Raw genomic sequence first — 23,708 nt, 5'->3', positions numbered from 1 at the left:
TGTTAAGGCAATTTCAATCCTCTCTGGGGACTTGGTTAAAAACAAAGGTTGATTCGCCGTCAAGATGGCAGGATCACGTTCTTCGCAAGCCGTGAACATTTTAGTGATTTTAGTGGTTTTATTGCTACAGTTTACGCCCAGATATGATTCTGATGTATTATTAACTTACAGTGACAATTTTGGACATGTGTTTGTGGAATGCCATACGAGTTTGGGTGAGAATTTCGGACTTTTAGGTGCGACATCTTTGCTGTCGCCAGGGATACCTGAACAAACATGGCGCCGGTCTGTTGTTGCTGAATCGGCAATGTCGACATCGAACTTCTGCTGGCATCACGGGTTCGTATTACTTCTACTGAGTGGTGACATCCACTTGAATCCCGGACCAGCCAAAAGGAACTACAAATACCCATGTGGAATATGCAGTAAACCAGTAAAGTCCAACCAGAAGGGACTATGTTGTGATACTTGTGACTACTGGCATCATGTCAAATGTTTGCCGGAAGTGATTTCTGTGTCTAACGCTGAATATGGGAGACTATCAGCAAGTGACAGCGATTGGCACTGCTACAATTGTCAATTGCCATCAATCAGTGATTCTTTCTTTGATAACTCAGTATTGGATAGTACACAGTACTCCAGCAGTAGTGATGGTGAGTGTGAAAATACTGATTTCTTTGATAACATCAAAAAGGACCATCCCAAAGGGTTTATTGCTGCCTACATAAACATTAACAGTTTTCGCCACAAAGTAATTCACATCCGTGAATCACTGAGACGAGTACCAGTGGATCTACTAGGCATAGCAGAAACCAAGGTGGACGACTCATTCCCAGATGAGCAGTTCAGAATTGATGGTTACCGGTTGTTTCGACGAGACCGTGATGAAAAAGGTGGCGGTGTCATGGTCTACATCAGGTCGGATATACCCTGTCGTCGGATGAAATGCCATGAGACCGAAGCTGTGGAAATGATAACCGTGGAGGTAGTGCCTAATAAAAAGTCAAAGTATCTCCTCATGTGCGCTTATAAGCCACCTAGTCTACAAAATGCAACCTTTACTGAAGAAATGGCTAACATTTTGGACAAAGCTCACAGTAACTACACCGACATATGTGTGTTAGGTGATCTCAACTTCGATTTGCTACATGACGCCAAAGGTGAGCCATTAAGAGACTTGTGTGATCAGTATGATTTGGAGCAGCTGATCAAACAACCTACAAATCACACTATTCATGGATCTACTCTTATAGATGTGATACTTGTGAGCCGAGCTGACAAATGTGTTAAATCAGCAACCATGAATACAGGATTAAGTGATTCGCATGACATGATATATGTTGTGTTCAAACTGTTTGCTGCCAGGCTGCCAGCAAAAACAGTGACTTATCGCAATTATAAGCAATTTAACATGGATTTATACATTCAGGAAGTGAACTACATTCCCTATACTGTGTGTGAAATCTTTGAAGACCCATCTGATAATTACTGGGCTCTTCAAACTATGCTCAGGGAGATTATGGATGAACATGCACCCCTGAAAACTGTCAAAGTGCGAGCCAAAGAGGCTCCTTTTATGAACAAAACCTTACGAAAGGCTGTGCGAGACAAAAAACGACTGCAAAATAAGTTCAGGAGATTCCCTACAGATGCTAACTGGGAAAAGTACAGATCTCAAAGAAACCGTACAACTCGCATAAGGAAACAGGCCATAAAGGACTATTTCAATGCCAAGTGCAGAAATGGACCTAAAAACTGTGATTTCTGGTCTACGATAAAGCCCTTCCTCACAAACAAAGGGTCCAGCGATGGAAACTCCATCATGATACGAACAGAAAATGCCATTGAGACTAAGCCGCAGGAAGTAGCCAATGTGATGAACAATTTTTATGTGAATATTGCATCGCAGATTGGGGGTAACCTTGATCTAGATCAAGGGATGACCTCCAATACAGACTTTGTACAACAGTGTGAAACTTACTTCACTGATCATCCAAGTGTGCAAAATATCAAATCTAGTATGAACAATTGTGATTTCACTTTTGAACATACCACACCAGATGATGTAATGAAAATCATTAAGGACATGGACACTACTAAGGCAACAGGTTGGGACAGTGTACCACCGAGATTACTGAAACCTGTAGCTACATGCCTTAGTCACCACATCACGTCAATCTACAATCAGTGTGTTGATACTTGTGTATTTCCGGATGGTGCCAAACTTGCTGAAGTGGTGCCACTCTTCAAGAAGGATGACAACCTTATCATGAAAAACTACAGGCCTGTTAGTATCTTGCCTGCTTTGTCCAAAGTACTGGAGAAGATACTTCATCATCAGCTGGCGCCTTTCCTTCAGCGGATCCTGGATCCCAGGATGGCCGCTTATAGGAGAGGATACAACTGCCAGTATGTGCTTCTTCGCTTGATCGAGGACTGGAAGCAGTCCTTGGAAAATCGCAACCACGCAGGAGCCATCCTAATGGACCTGAGCAAGGCGTTCGACTGTTTGCCGCACCAGCTCATTATCGCCAAGCTCAGGGCCTACGGCATGTCGCAAAAAGGTTGTGCCTTGATTACGGCGTACCTTTCGTCACGCAGTCAGAGGGTTAAACTCTCTGGACATGTCAGTGATTGGCTACCGCTGGTAAAGGGGGTCCCGCAGGGTTCCATCATGGGACCGATCCTCTTCAATGTCTTCATGAATGACATTTACGCAACGATCACCAGAGCGTCGTTATACAACTATGCTGACGACAACACTCTAGTCGCTATGCACCCAACCCGACAGGAGGTGATAGAGACTCTAACTACAGAGTCAGAGACTGCCATAAAGTGGTTCAGAGACAATATGATGGAGGCTAACCCATCTAAATTTCATGCTATTATGTTAAATGAAACTACAGATAGAAATACTATCAGTATTGATAATGCTAATATCACCACAGAACCACATGTGAAACTATTAGGTGTGAATATTGATGAAAGACTTAATTTTCATTATCATATCAGTGTACTATGTAAGAAGGCAGGTGCTCAACTTAAAGTGTTACAGAGACTTTCACAGTACCTTGATGAAATGTCTAGACTACAAGTCTTTAGATGTTTTATTTTATCACAGTTTAACTATTGTGCTTTAGCTTGGAACTTTTGTGGTGCTGTAGATTGTGCAAAGATGGAACGCATTCAGTACAGAGCCTTAAAGTTTGTGTATGATGATTCTGAGTCTAGTTATAGTACATTACTAGAGAAAGCAGGGTTATCTACTCTTGAGCTTTCTAGGAATAGAGCTGTAATAATTGAAGTGTTTAAATCAGTAAATAAGCTCTCCCCACCTTTCATGTGGGATTTGTTCAGTGTTAAAGAAGTACCTTACAGCTTAAGGAACTCAAATCAGTTGCTTCAGAAGCACTGCAGGACAAAATGCTATGGATTAAATTCATTAGCCTACAGTGGTGCTAAACTATGGAATATGTTGCCAGTATCAATGAAAAATTGTAAAGATCTGGACACTTTTAAAGGTATGGTCCAAAACTGGACACCCCAGTCAAACTGGAAATGTGAATTGTGTGCAAATGTATAGCCTAAAAGGCATTCTGGTTTTAAATCTCAGGTAGCCTCTATTTATTTAAATTTTATATCACTATTATAGTACTTCACATTAATTTATTTCATTCTGTCGGTGATATTAGCCTGCTATGGCTAGTGTTGTGCTTGTTGGAAAACTGACGTGAAATAAAATTATGTTATGTTATGTTATGTTATCAGATTCTCCGAGAAACATATCCTTGTTATCAATATTCAGTTAATCTTTTGTACAACAGGCCCTTGGATAAATAGCACTCTGAAATCTAGTAACTGCCTGATTGAAACACTGACCATTATCCTTTTTAAGACATTAGGAGGTCTAACATTTTATTCCCAGCAATGAAAATATCTGCTTCCTACACTTCAACTTTAGTTAAAAAATATAATCAAAAATAATTACAGCAAAGCTTTACAATACTTACATGCATCAAAATACAGAAATTTGTTAAGCCTATAAAATTTCTTTAAATATTTCCAGTGGCACCACCTACCAGTTATTTCCAGAAGGCCCTGCATTATGTGGTCGCTTAGCACCTCTTTTATGTTGCTTTGGTTCTGAGACAAGGTTTATATCTGTCAAATAAAACATTGGATCTTAAGTATGGGTATGGGTTTTAAAAAACGTATAGTTGCACAAAACACTAAAACTTGGAATGCCTTATGTGCCATTAAAATAAAATTTAAATCCAAGTTAAATAACATTTGACCACAGACAGTATGCAGAAAAGCATGTAACCAAGGCAACTTAGCTCACCTAAAGTCTGGCCGGCGTATATCATCCCGTCCTCTCCGTGTACCGAATTCCGAGCGTCAAACTCGTTGTAATACTGTACAAAGGCATACCCCTTATGCATGGAGATCCCAGCCACTGGCCCATAGCAGGCAAATATATTCTCCACATCTTCCTTCTTCACCTGAAATGTGTTAAGGTTGCTGACAAAGACGCGGCAGTTCACCCACCGTGGGTCTGACGAGTTGGTAACATTGCTTATTTTAGCAGTGTTCATAGTGTTACAGCTCTGCTTTTTCCTAGCATACCACAGGTATTCCTGAAGCAAAAGGTATGCCATCATCAACAGGTGATACAGGTAATATAAGGTGATGTATATTTACTGTCTTTAGACAATGGAAACAATTTGGACAATGTATGATTTATTAGTCAATACAATACTTTATATTTTTCACTAATTTAATGGAGGTTTTATTTGTGTACTTTTACTAGCCTCATGAGGGCCCCGGAGAAGATAAAGTTTACATAGACCTACCATTTTACCATCAATAAATATAGTTAAATAAATAATAAATGTTTTATTTCACCTAAGCACTTTTTAAAAACAATTAACAATTTTATTTATCTTATTCTTATCAAGTGAATATAACAATTAATAGTTTTACAATCTGACTACTGGTATTTTGGTTGCAAATGAACATTATTGTTATGATTATTTATTATATAACGAGTATGATAAGTTACAATATTGGCAATCAGGCATTTTAAATATTATAATATGCATATCATGATGGGAATATCAGACATAATGCACTTGGAATATTCCAATTTCTATGGAGAGAGAGAGAGAGAGAGAGAGAGAGAGAGAGGGAGATAGAGGGGAGGGAGAGAGAGAAGCAGAGTTTCCTAAAAAAGGGCATATTTGTGTTCAGAAAGTCATAATAACTATAAGGAGAAATATCAAATTATTTTTTCAGAATTAATGCAATCTATAATAGGTATACATATCACAATGCGCCAGGGGTGCCACAGTAACCACTGTCTAGCTGCAGTGCTGGCAAAACTGTGACCAGCCTGATCACAGGTCGCATATATGACATCCCTTTCAAATCTCTCTTTTAGCAATGTGTAATTTATACCATTTATAAGCTCAGGTAATTTGCAATCTAATTTTAAAACAAGGCAGCAAAGCTGTCAAATGTACAGACAAAAAACAGGAAATAACTATGCACAAAATAGGCTACTGTCAATTCTGATGCAAAAGTACATTATGTTAAACTGCAAATTCAACATCAAATTTTAATTATGCTCAACAGGTAATACCAATGTAAGTAAAATGTGTAACAAGTTCACACTTTGAAAATATATAACTTCCAGAAAAAGAAGCCAATTAGACTGTTTTTCCAACTCAGGCTGCATTTTAGTCCTGTATTTCTTTTTTGAAAGTTTGGCAATCATAAGTAACATGGTTTTCCCATAATGGTCATCATGGCAGCAGCACCCAAAATTGTGTTTTCTTCTATTCTGATGCCATATGACATAATGGTTAACAGCATAATGACTGTTAATTTTTAATAATAAAATATACGTATCATGGATTTTCAGAAAATGTGACTAGCATGGGTCTTCAAGCCCGTGGAACTTCAAAGTCACACCTTGAAAATATGTGAAAAATTAAATTTTCACAAAAAAAAAAAAAAAAAAGTTTAACTGGCAGTAAGAATTACCAGACAGACTGCATTGCCTACTGAAGCTGTATTTTAGTCCCATGTTTCTTTCCTGTAAGTTTGAGAACAGTAAGTGACATGTTTTTTCTTAAATGGTCATCATGGGAGCAGTGCCCAAAATATTTTTTTTTTCAAATTTTGATGCAATATTACATAATGTTTAACAGCATAATGATCATCAATTTTAATAATAAAATATTAGTATTATGGATATTCAGAAAATGTGACTAGCAAAGGTCTTCAGGCTGATGGAACTTCAAAGTCACAACTTGAAAATGCCAAAATGTAAACAAGACAGCAATGTTCTGAAATGTTTTTTTTTCCAGTTTTAACAATTTCTAACATAAAACAAAATTAACAGTTTACTACTGTTTTTATATGATCAACTAAGAAAATTGATGAGATGGGAAAAATATCAATAGAGCAGTGTTAAATGTCCAATTTCTTCCATTCTGAGATTCTGAACATAGTGAATGATTGAATCTGACAAACTGCAATGATATGAGTTTATTTCCATTTTTGAAACTTTATTACATAATACACGACAACAAGTTTACCATCATTTTTACAAAATCAACTAACAATGTTGTAAAGATGCAGGAAATGTCAAACAAACACTTTTACATATCTTATTAATTAAATAATGAAACTGTTAACATGCCTAAGAATTGAATCTGAGGAAATGTGAAAAAACAGCATAACTTCTAAAATAATGGCCCGTTTATGCTGATTTTTTTAACTCAACCTGCGTTTTAACAGGATTGACCACTCCTGTGAGTTTAATGACAATTGGCCTATCTGTTTTTCTTATATTGTGTTTACAGTGTTGCATATATGCTGAAAAGTGAAAAAAAAAAAGAGCATAACTACTAAAATTGTGGCCCGATCATGCCAATTTTTTTAACTTGACCTGCGTTTTAGTAAGATCGATTACACCTGTAAGTTTCATGACAACAGGCCTATCGGTTTTCCTTGAAATGTGTTTACAGTGTTGCATATATGCTGAAAAGTGAAAAAACAGCATAACTTCTACAATAATGACCCGATCATGCTGATTTTCGAACTTGACCTGCGTTTTATGAATATTCATCAGCTCTGTAAATATAAAGCCAAAAAGTAAAACTGCCTTCCACTTATCGTGTTTACAAGGAAAGTGCACGGCGCTGGCGACGACAGACGCAGGTGATGGAAATATGTACAGACACATCTGTGTCTGTACATAAAAAAAACAGAGCTGTGTATCTGAAATAAAGGATTGTTTTATATCTATTTTTATTGATTTTACCATTTCTACTCACCCACAGTCTTGGCTCCAGTAGTTTTGTTCCTCCCAATCACGTTCACACAGAGCAGAGCATGCGAGCGGGAGGAGTGAGGAGTGCTCATTCATGTTCGTGCATGCTGTTGCTCTGTTCCTGTGTCCTAGGGCAAAGGTCTGAAAGGAACAAGATATACACTCTCACAGGAAGTCTTTTAAAACAACAGGCTGTCTGCTATTGATGAAGATGGCAAAGTACTGGTGTGAAATACTATAATATACACATTTTTAATTGTCATTTTGATGCTTTTAAAGATCGATAACCAACTTTTCCAATCCATGCACACATTTCATTTAAAACAGTGCATGCGAGTGTGTGTGCACGTGTGCGTGCTGTCCATCTGTCTATATGTGCATGCCAATAAATTTTAGTCTTTTCAGCCAGAAGGACAATATACCAAAATATATGGACGAGCACGTGCTTATGTTTGTACAGATTGCAATTCCATAAATGTGTGACCAAAGCACCTTATATCATGTTGGCATGGTAACTTAGTCGATGTCCTCACCTCATTAATGTCCTCCACAGACTGGACCCTGATGGTGGTCAGCCCTGGGACATACAGACCCCCCTCGGGGCTCATCTTCACCTCCATCTTGTAGCTGGGGTCAGAACTCAAAAGGTCTCTGGGGGTTGATAACATTAAAATCATATTGTATGTTATACTGTTATCTACCAGATTTGGGACTGATCGTCTTTACATCTGTTTCATAGATGGGCTAAGAACTCAACAAGTATCTGATATTTAATAAAATTCATATTTATATCACATTAATTATATATACTTTTTAATTTATATAAATATTTAACATGGACTTTATATAATATATTTAATTACTGATATTGTTCTAGAGTCGTGCCTATGTAAAGTATCATATTTAAGGAGCTAGATGACATATATGATCAATGAAATAAATCTTACTGCTAAATTCCAGATAAATCCAGACCAATGTTTTTTACTATACTCCAACGCATAATTTATCAGTCAATTACCAGAAAATAGTAGTGCTACTGTAGATCTCCATCAAACTGACTGTGACATCACACTTTACCTGATCATTTCATTGTAGATCTCCATCACACTGACTGTGATGTCACACTTTACCTGATCATTTCATTGTAGATCTCCATCACACTGACTGTGACATCACACTTTACCTGATCATTTCATTGTAGATCTCCATCACACTGACTGTGATGTCACACTTTACCTGATCATTTCATTGTAGATCTCCATCACACTGACTGTGATGTCACACTTTAACTGATCATTTCATTGTACATCTCCATCACACTGACTGTGACATCACAACTTTACCTGATCAATTGTAGATCTCCATCACACTGACTGTGATGTCACACATTACCTGATCATTTCATTGTAGATCTCCATCACACTGACTGTGATGTCACACTTTACCTGATCATTTCATTGTAGATCTCCATCACACTGACTGTGATGTCACACTTTACCTGATCATTTCATTGAAGATCTCCATCACACTGACTGTGATGTCACACTTTACCCGATCATTTCATTGTAGATCTCCATCACACTGACTGTGATGTCACACTTTACCTGATCATTTCATTGTAGATCTCCATTATACTGACTGTGATGTCATACTGCCACTCCAGAGCCCTGTCAGCAGTCTCCCTGAACAGCTCCATCAGTCCTCTCTGGTTGATACCTGGGTCCTCACTGGGTCCCTGGAAGGAGGGCAATATGACACAATGAGGACAATGTGACATAATGATGACAGTGTGACACAATGAGGTCAATGTGACACAATGTGGACACAGTGACACAATGGGGAGAATGTGACATAAGGACAATGTGACATGAGGCCAGTGTGACAAATTGAGGGCAATATGACACAATGAGGACAATATTACACAATGAAGACAATGTGACATAATGAGAACATAATGAAACAATGTGGAAATTATGACACAATGTGGACAATGTTGCACAATGAAGACAATCACAAAATGACAAACATTTCTGGCACAATGAAGAGTCTGTGACAGTGACAGAGACATAATGTCACAATGAAGGAGGGCAATTGTGACAACTGATAATGAGACAGTGGTGACACTTGTAAAATCAATAAATAAAAAAAAAAACTAGAGGATCAGAGAGGCGATACCGCCTCCGAATATTGTACCACCAGCTGGAGCAAGCGCATTTGTATAGACCCCCACATATACAAAATAAGGAACACAGCCACCAGTCTTGTGCTTGACAAGCTGTAAAAATGCAATCAACAAGAATTTTCAAAATATGCAAAAAATATATATATAACTAAAAATGGTACAATCAAAGTTAAGTTCATCGTAAGGTAGGTCAAAGGTCAATTCCAAGGTCACAGTAAATTGCCAGTATATGACTTCCTATTCAACTTCAATAGTAACTATGGGCCTACCTCTGCCAGGTTTGGAGATAAAAGAGAAAGAAATTAGCAGAGTTCAGTTCATGATAATAAGTAGGTCAAAGGTCAATTTCAAGGTCACACTTAGATTGCCAGTATATGACTTCCTATTCACGTTCAATAGTAACTATGGACCTATCTCTGCCAGTTTTGGAGATAAAGGGGAAGCAAAATATGCAAAGTTCAGTTCATGGTGAAAAGTAGGTCAAAGGTCAATTTTAAGGTCACTTTTAGATTGCCAGTATATGACTTCCTATTCAACTTCAATAGAGACTATGGACCTATCTCTGCCAGTTTTGGAGATAAAAGGGACTCAAAATTTGCAAAGTTCAGTTCATGGTGAAAAGTAGGCCAAAGGTCAATTTTAAGGTCACATATAGATTGCCAGTATATTACTTCCTATTCAACTTCAATAGAGACTATGGACCTATCTCTGCCAGTTTTGGAGATAAAAGGGAAGCAAAATTTGCAAAGTTCAGTTCATGGTGAAAAGTAGGTCAAAAGTCAATTTTAAGGTCACATTCAGATTGCCAGTATATGACTTCCTATTCAACTTCAATAGTAACTATGGACCTATCTCTGCCAGTTTTGGAGATATAAGGGACTAAATGTTATAATTTTGGAGTTACCATAATGTGCCATAAATTTCCTACAGAAAAAATTAATTAAAATAAAGAAAAGGTCGTTTTGGTCAAAATTCTTGAAATGGGAGGTGCTCTGAAGTTCCAGATGTTCAAATTTGATGAAATAATGTCATTTTTGACCACAAGTTGTCTGCTTTGCCAAGCCTTATGTTTTATTTTTCCGGAGTTCAAAATTTATTATCCATTACCGTACTGCACATTTTGCTTTCACCACCAATATGTACTTTTTGATACAGCGTAACTTTGGAGATAAAAGGGAAGCAAAATTTGCAAAGTTCAGTTCATGGTGAAAAGTAGGTCAAAGGTCAATTTTAAGGTCACATTTAGATTGCCAGTATATGACTTCCTATTCAACTTCAATAGAGACTATGGACCTATCTCTGCCAGTTTTGGAGATAAAAGGGACTCAAAATTTGCAAAGTTCAGTTCATGGTGAAAAGTAGGTCAAAGGTCAATTTTAAGGTCACATGTAGATTGCCAGTATATGACTTCCTATTCAAGTTCAATAGAGACTATGGACCTATCTCTGCCAGTTTTGGAGATAAAAGGGAAGCAAAATTTGCAAAGTTCAGTTCATGGTGAAAAGTAGGTCAAAGGTCAATTTTAAGGTCACATGTAGATTGCCAGTATATGACTTCCTATTCAACTTCAATAGAGACTATGGACCTATCTCTGCCAGTTTTGGAGATAAAAGGGAAGCAAAATTTGCAAAGTTCAGTTCATGGTGAAAAGTAGGTCAAAGGCCAATTTTAAGGTCACGTTAAGATTGCCAGTATATGACTTCCTATTCAAGTTCAATAGAAACTATGGACCTATCTCTGCCAGTTTTGGAGATAAAAGGGAAGCAAAATATGCAAAGTTCAGTTCATGGTGAAAAGTAGGTCAAAGGTCAATTTTAAGGTCACATGTAGATTGCCAGTATATGACTTCCTATTCAACTTCAATAGAGACTATGGACCTATCTCTGCCAGTTTTGGAGATAAAAGGGAAGCAAAATTTGCAAAGTTCAGTTCATGGTGAAAAGTAGGTCAAAGGCCAATTTTAAGGTCACGTTAAGATTGCCAGTATATGACTTCCTATTCAAGTTCAATAGAAACTATGGACCTATCTCTGCCAGTTTTGGAGATAAAAAGGAAGCAAAATTTGCAAAGTTCAGTTCATGGTGAAAAGTAGGTCAAAGGTCAATTTTAAGGTCACATTCAGATTGCCAGTATATGACTTCCTATTCAACTTCAATAGTTACTATGGACCTATCTCTGCCAGTTTTGGAGATATAAGGGACTAAATGTTATAATTGTGGAGTTACCATAATGTGCCATAAATTTCCTACAGAAAAAATTAATTAAAATAAAGAAAAGGTCGTTTTGGTCAAAATTCTTGAAATGGGAGGTGCTCTGAAGTTCCAGATGTTCAAATTTGATGAAATAATGTCATTTTTGACCACAAGTTGTCTGCTTTGCCAAGCCTTATGTTTTATTTTTCCGGAGTTCAAAATTTATTATCCATTACCGTACTGCACATTTTGCTTTCACCACCAATATGTACTTTTTGATACAGCGTAACTCGAAAACCGTATGGAATACAAAAAAAACAGAGACCACGTTCAGTGTTGGGCTTCACATGCTCTACAAAATGCAAAAAAGAATGGATGTCTAGCATTAACGGTTCCCGAATTAGAGACAGTTTTCAGTTTCGATATCTTATGACTTTTGGAAAGCTGTCTGTAGAAATGTTTCCCATAATTCCTTCCGTAGGGGAGATAATTAGCATGTAATTTTGCCATTTTTGGACAAGGGTGTATTGTAATGAGTGCCACACCTAGACCCCAGCACCGACAAAGCCCAAATTTTACGTGGAACGAGTTGAGATTATAGGTGACCTAAATCCAAGAGATGGGTACGGAGGCCCTTACCGTCTAGGAGGAGCAGCGGTAATGGTGAGATGGCGACGGAGCCAGAGGAGCCGGCGGAGCCAACGGAGCCGGTGGAACATGCGGGTCGGGACTAAAACCATGTGTACCGCCAGCGCCTACGCTGGTGGTACAATAAACTTGATATACAGACAAAGGACATTCAGATCTCTGATACTATTAAAAAAAATTTAGTCCTCTATCAGGCAAAGATGTAAGCCCCAAAACTTACTTTAGACTTCCAGTAAAACCAGCCCCAGATGGCTGAGTGGACTTGCTCACCCTGTGGCTGATACTGCTCTACTTCTTCTTCATCAGAGCTGGGCATGTCCGGCTGACCATTACATCCATACGGGTCATCTGGGCACAGAACAGAGAAATACAATGTCAGCAATATAATAGCATTTTTATCAAATTATTCAAATATAAATTGTGTATTTTCAAATGATAAATAAGTAGAAAAAATAAAGCCATACCAAAAGCATAAATCACACTGATAAACTGAACTTTTTACAACTTTTTATACTCCTCTGATAAGATATGAACCCCAAATATTGACAAATTTCCAAACAGTGAAATTTGTGATAAAACATATGTGGTTCTATTTCAATGTTAGACTATCAAGATCAATTTTTTCTCAAACAAAAGTAACATTATAAGCTTTTTAAGGACATAACAGTACATGTACAGGTTTATTTAGCCTTTCCTTACCATCTAAGCCTAGCTGTTCCCTCCACACATCAACTCTGGATGGGGATGGTCTTGCCTGCTCTCCTACCAAACGAGGACTGAAAGTCATAGGTGTCTTGAACACTGGCTCCCTGTGCTGTGAGAGAGAAGAAGATGAAAAAAAATTAAAGCTGACAGACACTTATTTATTTGTTGCGCCTTCCTGGCATATTTACCATATTCATTGGAAACCATAGTATTTAATGAAAATGTTGTAATTATTCTTTTTACTTTTTTATCATCAACCAATAAAATATACTACAGTTAACTATAAAATCAAATCTCCCAGTTCAATAGCAATAGTACTTGCACAAATCTTCATGTTTAATGAGATATTTACTCCTTTTTTTCTTTTTTTTTTTTTTGGCCAAGAATGAAGCATATTCAATAATTCAGGGCACTGAGATGTTTTGAACACAGTAACTGCTACATTTCTCAACTATTTCTCCAAGTCACTCTGACCAATTTACTGACATTTCACTAAATAAATTAGGACTTTAGCAGGGATTAACTTTAGAAATATTTCAATAATAATCTTAAGTCATATCTAATTACTTGTGGCACTTTAGGGAAATAATTCTGGTAAGTCTATTTGACTGCAGGTGTGAGACAAAACCATGTATAAATTTGAACAAATACTGTGATATATTTTCAAACAAAACAGTTTTGACATTTATATACCTGAGTATTAAGGGATAAAAAAAACTCTGAGACTGAGCTGGGTTAAAGAAAGGTTTTTGTCAGTGTCTCAAAATGACTGGTCTTGAAAAAATAATTGACAAGTAGAATAATTAAAGCCAATTCAGAGTAATAATTCCAGTTTCAAACAGGCACTAAAATGTATACTGAGAGTGGCAAACAACATTCTGCACTCTGCGGTTATTGTCGAGAACATAAAAAATCACTCAAAAATGATGCCTTATGTTACTGTGACACAGTCTGGGATTCATTATCAAAAATTCATGTGTAAATTACCCCCAGTTTGGAGATTAAAGCAGAAAGATTAGTGAGTAATTACTTTAGCACAGATAACACTGGTCAAATACCAGGTTTATCATGTACGTAGCAGGAACTGGCAGAACAAACAGATGAGTGCAGGTAGACTACATACAAACGATCACTGTGTTAATATGTACCAAGGTGACACATGTTAAGTGCAAAGCCTGTTGTAATAATGAGAATAACATGCAAGGTGCCTGTAAAATAATGAAAATGTTGGCATTTATGTAAACACTTACTTAAATGTGATGTTGACTTAATGTGTGGGTGTGCAGAGAGAGACAGAGAGAGGGAGAGAGACAAAGTACTATTTTACCTTCAATCCCATCATATGAGAGGGGGTGACCACTTGGTACGCCATGTCTTCTTAGTTTTGTTGCCTAAACTTAAACTTCCTCAATGAAGATGTTGGCTGTGGCAACCTCACTTCTCCTTCTCTGCTGTAGTTTTTTAGACAGTCAACAGCTCAGCTGTTCACCTAAGCCTTCACAACTCCACCCACAGTTCCATGGAGACTCCATCTACATTCTGCTTCAACTGTAACAAGTCTCAAATACTCAACATTTTCTCCAAGTCCCAAAGGTTCACCAGCTTGTACAAAGTCCCTACAACGTACCTGCTCTATATAATTAGTCATTCCACTTGTTTGTGCTTCTTTGTAAGTTCTTCACAAATATTCAAGATTTTCAAGGGCCCACCTTCGTGAAGTGGACAGACGGCTAATGACCCACAGTAAATTTCTCTCTGGAAGGTAGAAAAAAATGTCATTTTAAATTAGGTGATAATATCAGAGGCTGGGTATAATAAAGGCACACACAGCATGGGAGCTGGGATGTTTGTGTTGTTATTATTACTGGGTGACTCATCCTGGTATACAATACCTGCACTTGTACATATATTATTAACCTGGATTTTTCATTTTAATTTAAAATCTTCATTTCACAAACCGCACTATTTAAAGTCAGTATAAGTATTAGCTTCTGAATCAACCTTATCCCACCTGTACACCCAAATAGACCGATTGGGAATTCTCAAATAATATAAACAATTAATGCCATGAAAAAATATCAAGCTGAGAGTCGAGTCAAAGTTCTCGTCAATAAGACCTCAACTTTGTGATCTCAGACAGCTAAAAATGTGAAGAAATGACAGCATGTACAACCTATGTATTGCACACAGTCACCCCACCTACATCTATTACTCCTTTATTTTCTTAGGATTTTCCTGTTGATTTGTCCATCACAATGGCCCTCCATGCAGTGGAGGGTGCGTGCCCTTTGTTCCGCTTACATTACAACAGAGTTCACCTGTATTACCTGAGCAAACACACTCCATGGCCAGCTTCTAGTACATGTGACCAAAGCACATAGACTGATAAACAGGCTCTCTCCTTCATGTCAATTCACAAAATGAAAGAATTTTACATCGGATGTACAAGTTGGGGGTTAGGAGCTAAAACTTATTTTACAAGCTTTGGTGTATTTTTTACTTCTATTTAAAAACAGACTAGCAGATCTAATTTTCTCAATGGTTTTTAAGGAAAAGGCATATCAAGGGAAAAAACTTGACATATTTAGGAAAATTGCTCTTCCTATATTAAGGTCCAACATGTAAATGGCATGCCTTTCGTTAATTATAACCCTAAATTCTAAACCCTTTTTAATGGCTCTACAGACCAATGCAGCCAATTGAAAGTGGAAATGATGGAAGTATCTATTAATGCATGCATTTACCTGGTACTTTCTAGTACAGAAGCAATCAGCATAATGCTTAATCAATCTCCAATCCAATTAGTCATGATGACAAATCAATTGACTGGGAGAGCTTTTCTTATTAAAAGTACATCAGGGGCATGTTTCATAAAAATAACTTATGCTCAAAAACTGGTCCAAACTTTTAGACAAAAACTGACCCATTTTCATTAGTGACAAACTAAATTCATTTTAACAGTAATTTATTCATGTATTTATCTATTAACTCATTTCACATTTTCATTCATTCATTCACATATCCCTTTTTTGATTGGAGGGGGGGTAGTATTGTTCATAACATACTAGACCATCAAACAACAAATTAAAACTGCATTCAATACAGCACTAAAGCATTCCTAACCTCAGTAAGGGTATCAGGAATGGATTTAACTGTGTCAAAATGGCATTTGATGACAATATCGAATTCCACATCATATTAATAATCCATAGCAACTACCAAACTGGATGCTTGTTATGTATGCCACAATACTTAGAAGACCTTGGTAGTTTTGTGACAGAGGAATGATTGGATTATACAACATATACTAGCACAGCAGAACATTGTACGGGCACTCAAAATTAAAGCAGATTGTTTGAAACTTGATACCGGCATAAATTAGTCGGTATATAATATCTCCCTTGTTTCTTTTGCACATCTTTAACAGTATATCAATAACAGAACATGAAGGAACTGAACTACGTCAGTATTGAAACCCCACATTTAATCCAACGGGAAAACATTCTAACATTTGAAACAACAGAGCGTTCAAACGCATAACATCAACTTTAATCACAAAGAACATTTTAACATACACTAGTTGTTTGAAATAACCCCACGTTAAGGAAAAATTTTAAAAAACTAGATAACAACTCCACGTGAAAAATAAGTTTTTCCACCATACCTTCCGAACGGAGTGTACCACAGAAGCCTTATTTTCGTAGAATCCGCTAAATAGATCAAGTGACACGTAAAGGGGTCGATGCTGGACCAAAAGTGTTAATTGTGGAAAATACGAGTAAAAGCCGAACGTGCCCCGGGGCCGAACGTGCCCCGGTGAAAAAGTCATATCAATGGTGCCTTACTTTCACTGACAATACTTAGTTTCTCATTTAAAACGATCGCCAATATGCCCAGATTTCACAGAATAAACCAGGACAAAGAAGTATGGTTTATTCGAGAGCGTAAGAAAATTCACAAAATTTCATCATTATTATCAAGATCTGAAGTCCTCCACTTAATACTGTAGAAGTTCTTCTGCTTCTCGTGTCTATTAAAAGCACTGCCTAGTTACAACTTTATCCAAGCGATATTCACTTCCCGTAGGATATACTGTATGTGCTATCGTAATTTGAGCATTTATGAAACTGAATATCAATTTCACGCTTACTTCTATTTTGATGCAACATTACATAATGCTTTACAGCATAATGACCATTGATTTTTAATAATAAAATATAAGTGTCATGGATTTTCACAAAATGTGACTAGCATGGGTCTTCAAGCCCGTGGAGGTTCGAAGTCACACCTTGGAAATGCCAATATGTGAAAAATTAAATTTTCACAAAAAACTGTTTAATTGCCAGAAAAATTTACCAAACAGACTGCATTGCCTACTGAAGCTGTATTTTAGTCCCATGTTTCTTTCCTGTAAGTATGAGAACAGTAAGTGACATGATTTTCCTAAAATGGTCATCATGGGAGCAGTGCCCAAAATAGGGGTTTCTTCAAATTTTGATGGAATATTACATAATGTTTTACAGCATAATGACCATCAATTTTTAATTATAAAATATTAGTATCATGGTTATTCAGAAAATGTGACAAGCAAAAGTCTTCAGGCCCATGGAACTTCAAAGTCACATATTAAAAATACCAAAATGTAAACAAGACAGCACTGTTCTGAAATGGGTTTATTTCCATTTTTAACACTTTTTTAACATAAAATAAAATAAACAGTTTACTGCCATTTTTATATGACCAATGAAGAAAATTGATGAGATGGGAAAAGTATCAATAGAACAGTGTTAAATGTCCAACTTCCTCCATTCTGAGATTCTGAACATAGTGGATGAATGCATCTGACAAACTGCAATGATATGAGTTTATTTCCATTTTTGACACTTTATTACACAATACATGATAACAAGTTTACCATCATTTTTAAAAATTCAACTAACAATGTTGTAAAGATGCAGGAAATGTCAAACAAACACTTTTACGTATCTTATTAGTTCAATAATGAGACTGTTAACACGCCTAAGAATTGAATGTGAGGAAATGTGAAAAAACAGCATAACTTCTAAAATAATGAACTGATTATGCTGATTTTCAAACTCAACCTGCGTTTTAGTAAGATTGGCCCCTACTGTGAGTATAATGACAATTGGCCAATCTGTTTTTCTTATATTGTGTTATCAGTGTTGCATATATACTGAAAAAAGTGAAAAAACAGCATAAATTCCCTATAAGTGACCCGATCGTGCTGATTTTCGAACTTGACCTGCGTATTATGAATATTTATCAGTTCTGTAAGTTTCAAGCCAAAAGGTAAAATGGTTTTCCACTTATCGTGTTATCGGTGCTGCACATATGCTGAAAAAAGAGAAAAAATAGCCTAAATTCACTAAAAATGACCCAATCACGCTGATTTTCGAACTTGACCTCCGTATTATGTATATGCATCAGTTCTGTAAGTTTCAAGCCAAAAGGTAAAATGATTTTCCACTTATCGTGTTATCGGTGCTGCATATGAATATTCATCAGTTCTGTAAGTTTCAAACAAAAAGAAAAAACAGTTTTCCACTTATCGTGTTATCGGTAAAAGTGCACGGCGACGGCGACGACGGCAACGACGGCGACTGCGACGACAGACGCAGATGACGGCTATATGTACAGACACATCTGTACAGACACAAGGTGTTTTTTCATTCAGAGTGAGTCCCCGTGGAGTAAGTGTGATATTTGTGTGAATAGCTGTAAAACGCAAAATATAACAAATATAGCACAGGTGCAGTGCTTACTTATGCCCGATTTAAGTGTGCATCGAATGACTTACCAATTCATTCACCAAATGTCACTTAAATCTAGATGTAAGTACTACATTACTACATGTACAGTTTATTGTTTGCCAGTTCACAGTAGTGAACACGGATGTATTATAATGAAGTATATTTTATAATTAATTCGTTTTTATCATAAAAAACTTATATCAATACATAAGAAATACTTTTTACTATTTAAATTTTTAATTAACAGCTGAGAATGAACCACAATGTTTCCTCCCTATCATATAAGGTTCTCATCCATTCTAAGTAGCCTACGTAAATAAAGTAATAATGAGTAAGAATCGTGTAAGATCTTTGATCTGCTGATATAATTTGTAAACCCAAGAGTTGGCGTCCAACTTGTGATTACATGTAAATTTTATTGGATAGTTACGTTACATTTCATCTACTTCCATAGTCAAGATAACAAAGTCACTTTTTTTTAAAAGATTCCCCGTGATTTAATGCTCTCCTGTAAATTGAGGAGAAGGTAGGACGGAATCACATTCTGATAGTATGTTTATATAGTAGGTACAGCATACAAAACTAAAGAAATGGAGATACAATAATTTTGTAACAGACTACTAACGGACACTGTGGTCAGAGAGTAGGACCGGTCAGCATTGTAATTAATTTAAATTACAAGTTAAATTCACTTTCAACTCTGATATCCGAATAAGATTAGCCGTGCAGAGTAACCATTTCAGTTGAAATTTATGGTCTGGAGAAAAAAAAAAAAAACGTGAAAACACCAAATAGAAATTTGGTTGGGTTTTTTCGATGCTTTTCCTTTTCAACATTCAGTGTCAACAACAACACGCATTTTGAGACACATTGCATTGCATAGAAGTAAAAATTAATCCTCCACTCACACTTGGAGCTACTGGTAGTTAAACATCTTGTTTGGTTCCTGCATACATTTTGGACATTGTTATTAGCTGCAACATCTCAACAATATTAAAGGTCTATGGAAGGCGTCATAATAAACAACACGAAATATCATATTTTTATTCAAACCGAGTCAAAAGAGAAAGGAATTAATCGGTCGCATAAATCTGTTACCAAAACGGTGTAATTATGTCCTATGGACGCGACATAATTTAAGAACTAATGTCATTCCCAAAGGGTCATGGTGTGACAGGAATAGCAGTCCGAGAAATGAAAGTCCGAGGTTCCAATAATATGATTAGTCGGTTGATTGCTACAGGTAAGTGTTAGTCTCCTGTACTAAATAATGCCGAACGGACTACGGTTCCTAGCGGACTACCATTCCTGTCATACCGTTTAAGGCTATATATGCACACGAGACAATGGCACGACCCCCAGTTTCGTTACACCTCTACTTCTGTTGACATACTCGTATATCTGGGTTAATAATATCAAGAATAGAGAATCACCAGTGACTTGTGACCAGATTTTGACTTGTGGATATTATCACCATCGCTTACTGATAATCAGTTGAAGCTAGTTCACTTCAGTTCAGAATATAAGAGGTTCAGATGAATGTGCAATTGTACTGAGGTGGTCATGGTTTCAATCCCTCTCTCTCTCTCTCTCAAAAACACGCACGCACGCGCACACACGTGCAAACGATCTAAATGCATACAGATATCTCACCATCTGTCCTTTGTCTCCAAGCAGTATGAACGCGGATCTTCGAAATAGATTTACATACCCCTCCTTGTCCCGACCCTCACCTTAACCACAACCCCTTTAGGGGGAGGGGGCGGAACTTCAGGATAGTCGACAATCTTCAGAGGAGCTAAAGCCTCGCAGATCTCCGCTCTTTTCATGCTTACGTTGGGCGCTGTCAATGAATGCGACTTGTTGCTTTGACTAGAGCGTTTTAAACTCAACACCGTACCAGATCTAGAGTCAGGCGGGTTCGTTGTTTACGTGAGCTGTCGCTGATAGTAAAGTTAGGAAGAGGGCGTAAGACGATGTTAAGGGGCCGATAAAGATTTGGCAAAGTCAAATAGACAACGGACGATATGACGTATTTATCACTGTAATTCGGTCAGTGCATTTTTTAGAAGTGTTAATATTTAACAAAGCTCGTGATTGTTATTGTACGCTTAGCACGCGGCTTTGTGGTAACGTTTAGGGCCTACATATAGGCGTAGGAAGCAGTGGGACCAACGGACCCCCTCCTCCGTCGCTTATATTCCCTCACATGGTTTGCCCCCTCCCCTTCACACACACACACACACACACACACACACACACGCACGCACACACTTAAAAGCTGCGCACCTGAATAAAGACATATTATATACATATTTACTGATACTCAATATATATATAGGCTTAAGTTCATTTGAAAAAAAAAAAAGGAAAAAATGAAGTTAAAAATATAAGCGCGATTTCTCCTTTTTTTTTAAACTCTGGAGACAGAAAGTGATAAATATAGCTTTTTGTGCGCATGCCAATCCAAGAAAAGTTTAAAATCCATGCCCTGCTAGTGCGGGGAGTGCGAAGAGAAACGAAGGTTTTATGAAAGAAATTTTAAAAAATATCACGCCTTTTGTGTAATATTTGCACGATATTAATACTAAGAAAAATCAAACTGCGCTAAGGGCTATATCGAGATGCATGGTTATTTTACTGACACAATTTGTACTCAACCTCAAGTATATTTTTACAAAAGATTCTGCAAATTACTTTCTCTGAGAATGCAGTTTTGTCGCGTTTTGTGTAAAATGCTTGACTATGCCCTGTCACCATTTCGTCTAGCTAACAGTGGATGTAACTGAAATGAGGATTTTATTTATGGCTAAAACATTACAAAAAAAAAAAAAAAAAAAAAAAAAAAAAAAAAAAAAAAAAAACGCTAACGACTGAAAACAACGCTCTGTAAAACTGTGTGCAAACTTTGATATGTCTACACATTGGAAGAAAAAAATCAAACACCAAAATATGCATCTCGGTGCAAGAAAACTAGAGAGCGCAACCCCCGCAAGGACAAATAATTGCGTATTATAAAGTATCATTAATTAAGTATTAGTATTATAAATTGATTAATACTAAAATATGCACCTGAGCAGAAGAAAACCAGAGAGCGCAACCTCCGCAAGGACATAATTTAGTATTATTCAGTATTCTTAATTACTTAATACTAAATTATTTGTCCTTGCGGAGTTCCATGATCGATTAATTTATTAATTAAATAATAAATAAATGGATCATTACCAAAATCTTCTTCCATTGTCCATTTGTGAGCTATCCTGGAAATTTAATTTTCAAGTAATTAATTAATGGAACACAACCAAAATCCAACCATTTCTTCCTTTGCCCATTTGTGACCTATCCTGTAAATTTCAACAAAATCTGTTAATAGCTAAGTAGGCCTAATAAATAAACTTATTAAACAATTAATTAATAAATGAATTAATGGATCATCACCAAAATATGGTGCAGAGCCTGTTCATTGTGGTTGCTGAGACTCACAACGTAATTCAGCCGTTTGCACCCGTGTCACATTTTTGAGTGCTATGAGATGATGCTGTAAACAGTACATCGCCAGCCTTAAATATCGGACACAATTTACCATTCTGTTGGACATAAATCCTATTTTCAAATCATGTATGAGTGTAACACAAGAAAATCGAGATAATTGTTATAGAAATTTTATGAGCCGAGATGGTGTACAGAAGAAACAGGTGGGAAAAAGTCTAGTCCTTTTTAGGTCAATTTTTTCAGTTCATTTTTCAAACACAAATATAGATAAATTTGAACTCTTACATGCCCCGTTATTCTTTTATTTCTATTGATTGCCATATAAAACTATTAAATAATCCTTTCTTTCGTTTCTGATCTTTTTCACATGGAAAAGAGTTCTGAAGAGATGAACTGGTTGTAGGGGTCCATGTTCCTCATTACCCAGCTTCTTTTTAAATTTCCATAATGAATTAATTATGACAGTGGAACGTCAGATTTGAGGAGACATAAAATTACCTTAGAGTTAGCCAACGAAAACGCGGCAAGTTATTGACTGCGGGTGTATTGTAGATTTTCACATTGTATTTCAATGGGCTGGATTAAATGTGATTAAAACTAATAAAAAGACCACAGGTAATTACAAAAGCAATTATTTCAACAGCTTTGACATAGATGAACAAGAAAATGTAAAAGACTGTTTGAAAAGTGAAAGTTACAGAAAGTTACAGGGTGGGGGGGGGGGGGGGGTATACTACAAAAATACCGAACGATCTACGTAGACCGACATTGATGGTTTCAAGGGGAATGAGCCATTAAATTCTGTGGCCTGTGATATAGGGCCAGGGGTAATCCTAGAGAGGGGTAAGAAACGTCCATTGTTCTCGTTACGTCAGTGAGGCTAACCGAATTCGGGGTATGTACGCACAGACAGTAAACCATGTATTGTGGGAACGTTACTAATGAAGCCACTGGTAGTACTAGTAGATATCAGTCTGTAGTCTAGAACAAGCACCTCGTTGACGAGTGAACAGTTGTCAAACACAAAAGACCCAGGTGTGGTAGATCGACTACTGTTCGCGCGTGCCGCAAAGACCAAGCCTAATTGCCCCTCAAGGTCACAAAGTAATATCCGGTGCTGACGGTTAGGCTCGTCATAACCATATAAGTAGCGCGTTTCCACCCCCTGATAGGGCCTACCTGCTGCTGCCATCTTGACTCTGTTTGGGCCGTGACGCTTCACAGAGTCCAACGTTTATATTTCCGCTCTAATAATCACTAATAAACTCTGTTCCGACGATTGAACTGTTCCTTCGCATGTACCACAAACATCATCTTCTTTACGTCCAAAACCGGTTCGCTCGGGCAGAACCTAAAAGACGGAACACCGGAACAACGGA

General features: G+C 37.0%; 3 protein-coding genes across 8 annotated transcripts in view; 1 reads left to right on the top strand and 2 right to left on the bottom strand.

The window, feature by feature from the left end:
• LOC147761936 (uncharacterized) overlaps positions 1–4,502 on the bottom strand; it is an 11,455-nt gene extending 6,953 nt beyond the window's left edge. Inside the window, exons 1-2 of the mRNA XM_087014339.1 lie at positions 4,343–4,502; positions 4,080–4,161 (exon numbers count right to left, since the gene is read on the bottom strand). Of these exons, the coding sequence (XP_086870465.1) occupies positions 4,080–4,161; positions 4,343–4,442 (182 nt within the window). The 5' untranslated portion in view covers positions 4,443–4,502. The remainder of the gene's footprint in view (positions 1–4,079; positions 4,162–4,342) is intronic.
• Positions 224–3,583, top strand: LOC147761937 (uncharacterized). The gene has a single exon (XM_087013139.1). It carries the CDS (start codon positions 308–310, stop codon positions 3,581–3,583), a length of 3,276 nt encoding a protein of 1,091 aa, XP_086869265.1. The 5' UTR covers positions 224–307.
• Positions 4,359–23,708, bottom strand: LOC147761935 (kinesin-like protein KIF3B). Of its 6 annotated transcripts, none has more exons than XM_087014345.1 (8): positions 20,491–21,023; positions 14,394–14,821; positions 13,061–13,175; positions 12,582–12,709; positions 8,944–9,074; positions 7,873–7,990; positions 7,344–7,480; positions 4,359–4,502 (listed from the first exon to the last, which is right to left on the bottom strand). In XM_087014345.1, the coding sequence occupies exons 2-8, from the start codon at positions 14,436–14,438 to the stop codon at positions 4,499–4,501; spliced, it is 678 nt and encodes a 225-aa protein (XP_086870471.1). In that variant the 5' UTR covers positions 14,439–14,821; positions 20,491–21,023; the 3' UTR covers positions 4,359–4,498. The 6 variants fall into 6 exon arrangements, with proteins under 6 accessions (XP_086870471.1, XP_086870467.1, XP_086870466.1 ...); XM_087014341.1 differs by lacking the exons at positions 4,359–4,502; positions 20,491–21,023 and adding exons at positions 4,504–4,637; positions 23,509–23,708; XM_087014340.1 differs by lacking the exon at positions 4,359–4,502 and adding an exon at positions 4,504–4,637.

Source organism: Lingula anatina, chromosome 5 (assembly GCF_051362555.1).
Source record: "Lingula anatina isolate TDL-2025a chromosome 5, LinAna3.0, whole genome shotgun sequence".
Taxonomy (NCBI): Eukaryota; Metazoa; Brachiopoda; class Lingulata; order Lingulida; family Lingulidae; genus Lingula; species Lingula anatina.
Note: the sequence above shows the minus strand (reverse complement) of the source record. Positions and strands in the feature narration are given on the sequence as shown.

What these genes read in the sequence shown, in the direction of transcription:
- LOC147761935 (XM_087014341.1), bottom strand. Translation starts at nt 14,438, where the DNA reads ATGGCGTACCAAGTGGTCACCCCCTCTCATATGATGGGATTGAAG. An exon ending in GGAACAGCTAGGCTTAGATG is followed by an intron (nt 12,710 to 13,060) that starts GTAAGGAAAGGC and finishes TTCTGTGCCCAG; the next exon opens with ATGACCCGTATGGATGTAAT. An exon ending in TACTGGAGCCAAGACTGTGG is followed by an intron (nt 4,638 to 7,343) that starts GTGAGTAGAAAT and finishes CTTTTGCTTCAG; the next exon opens with GAATACCTGTGGTATGCTAG.
- LOC147761937 (XM_087013139.1), top strand. Translation starts at nt 308, where the DNA reads ATGTCGACATCGAACTTCTGCTGGCATCACGGGTTCGTATTACTTCTA.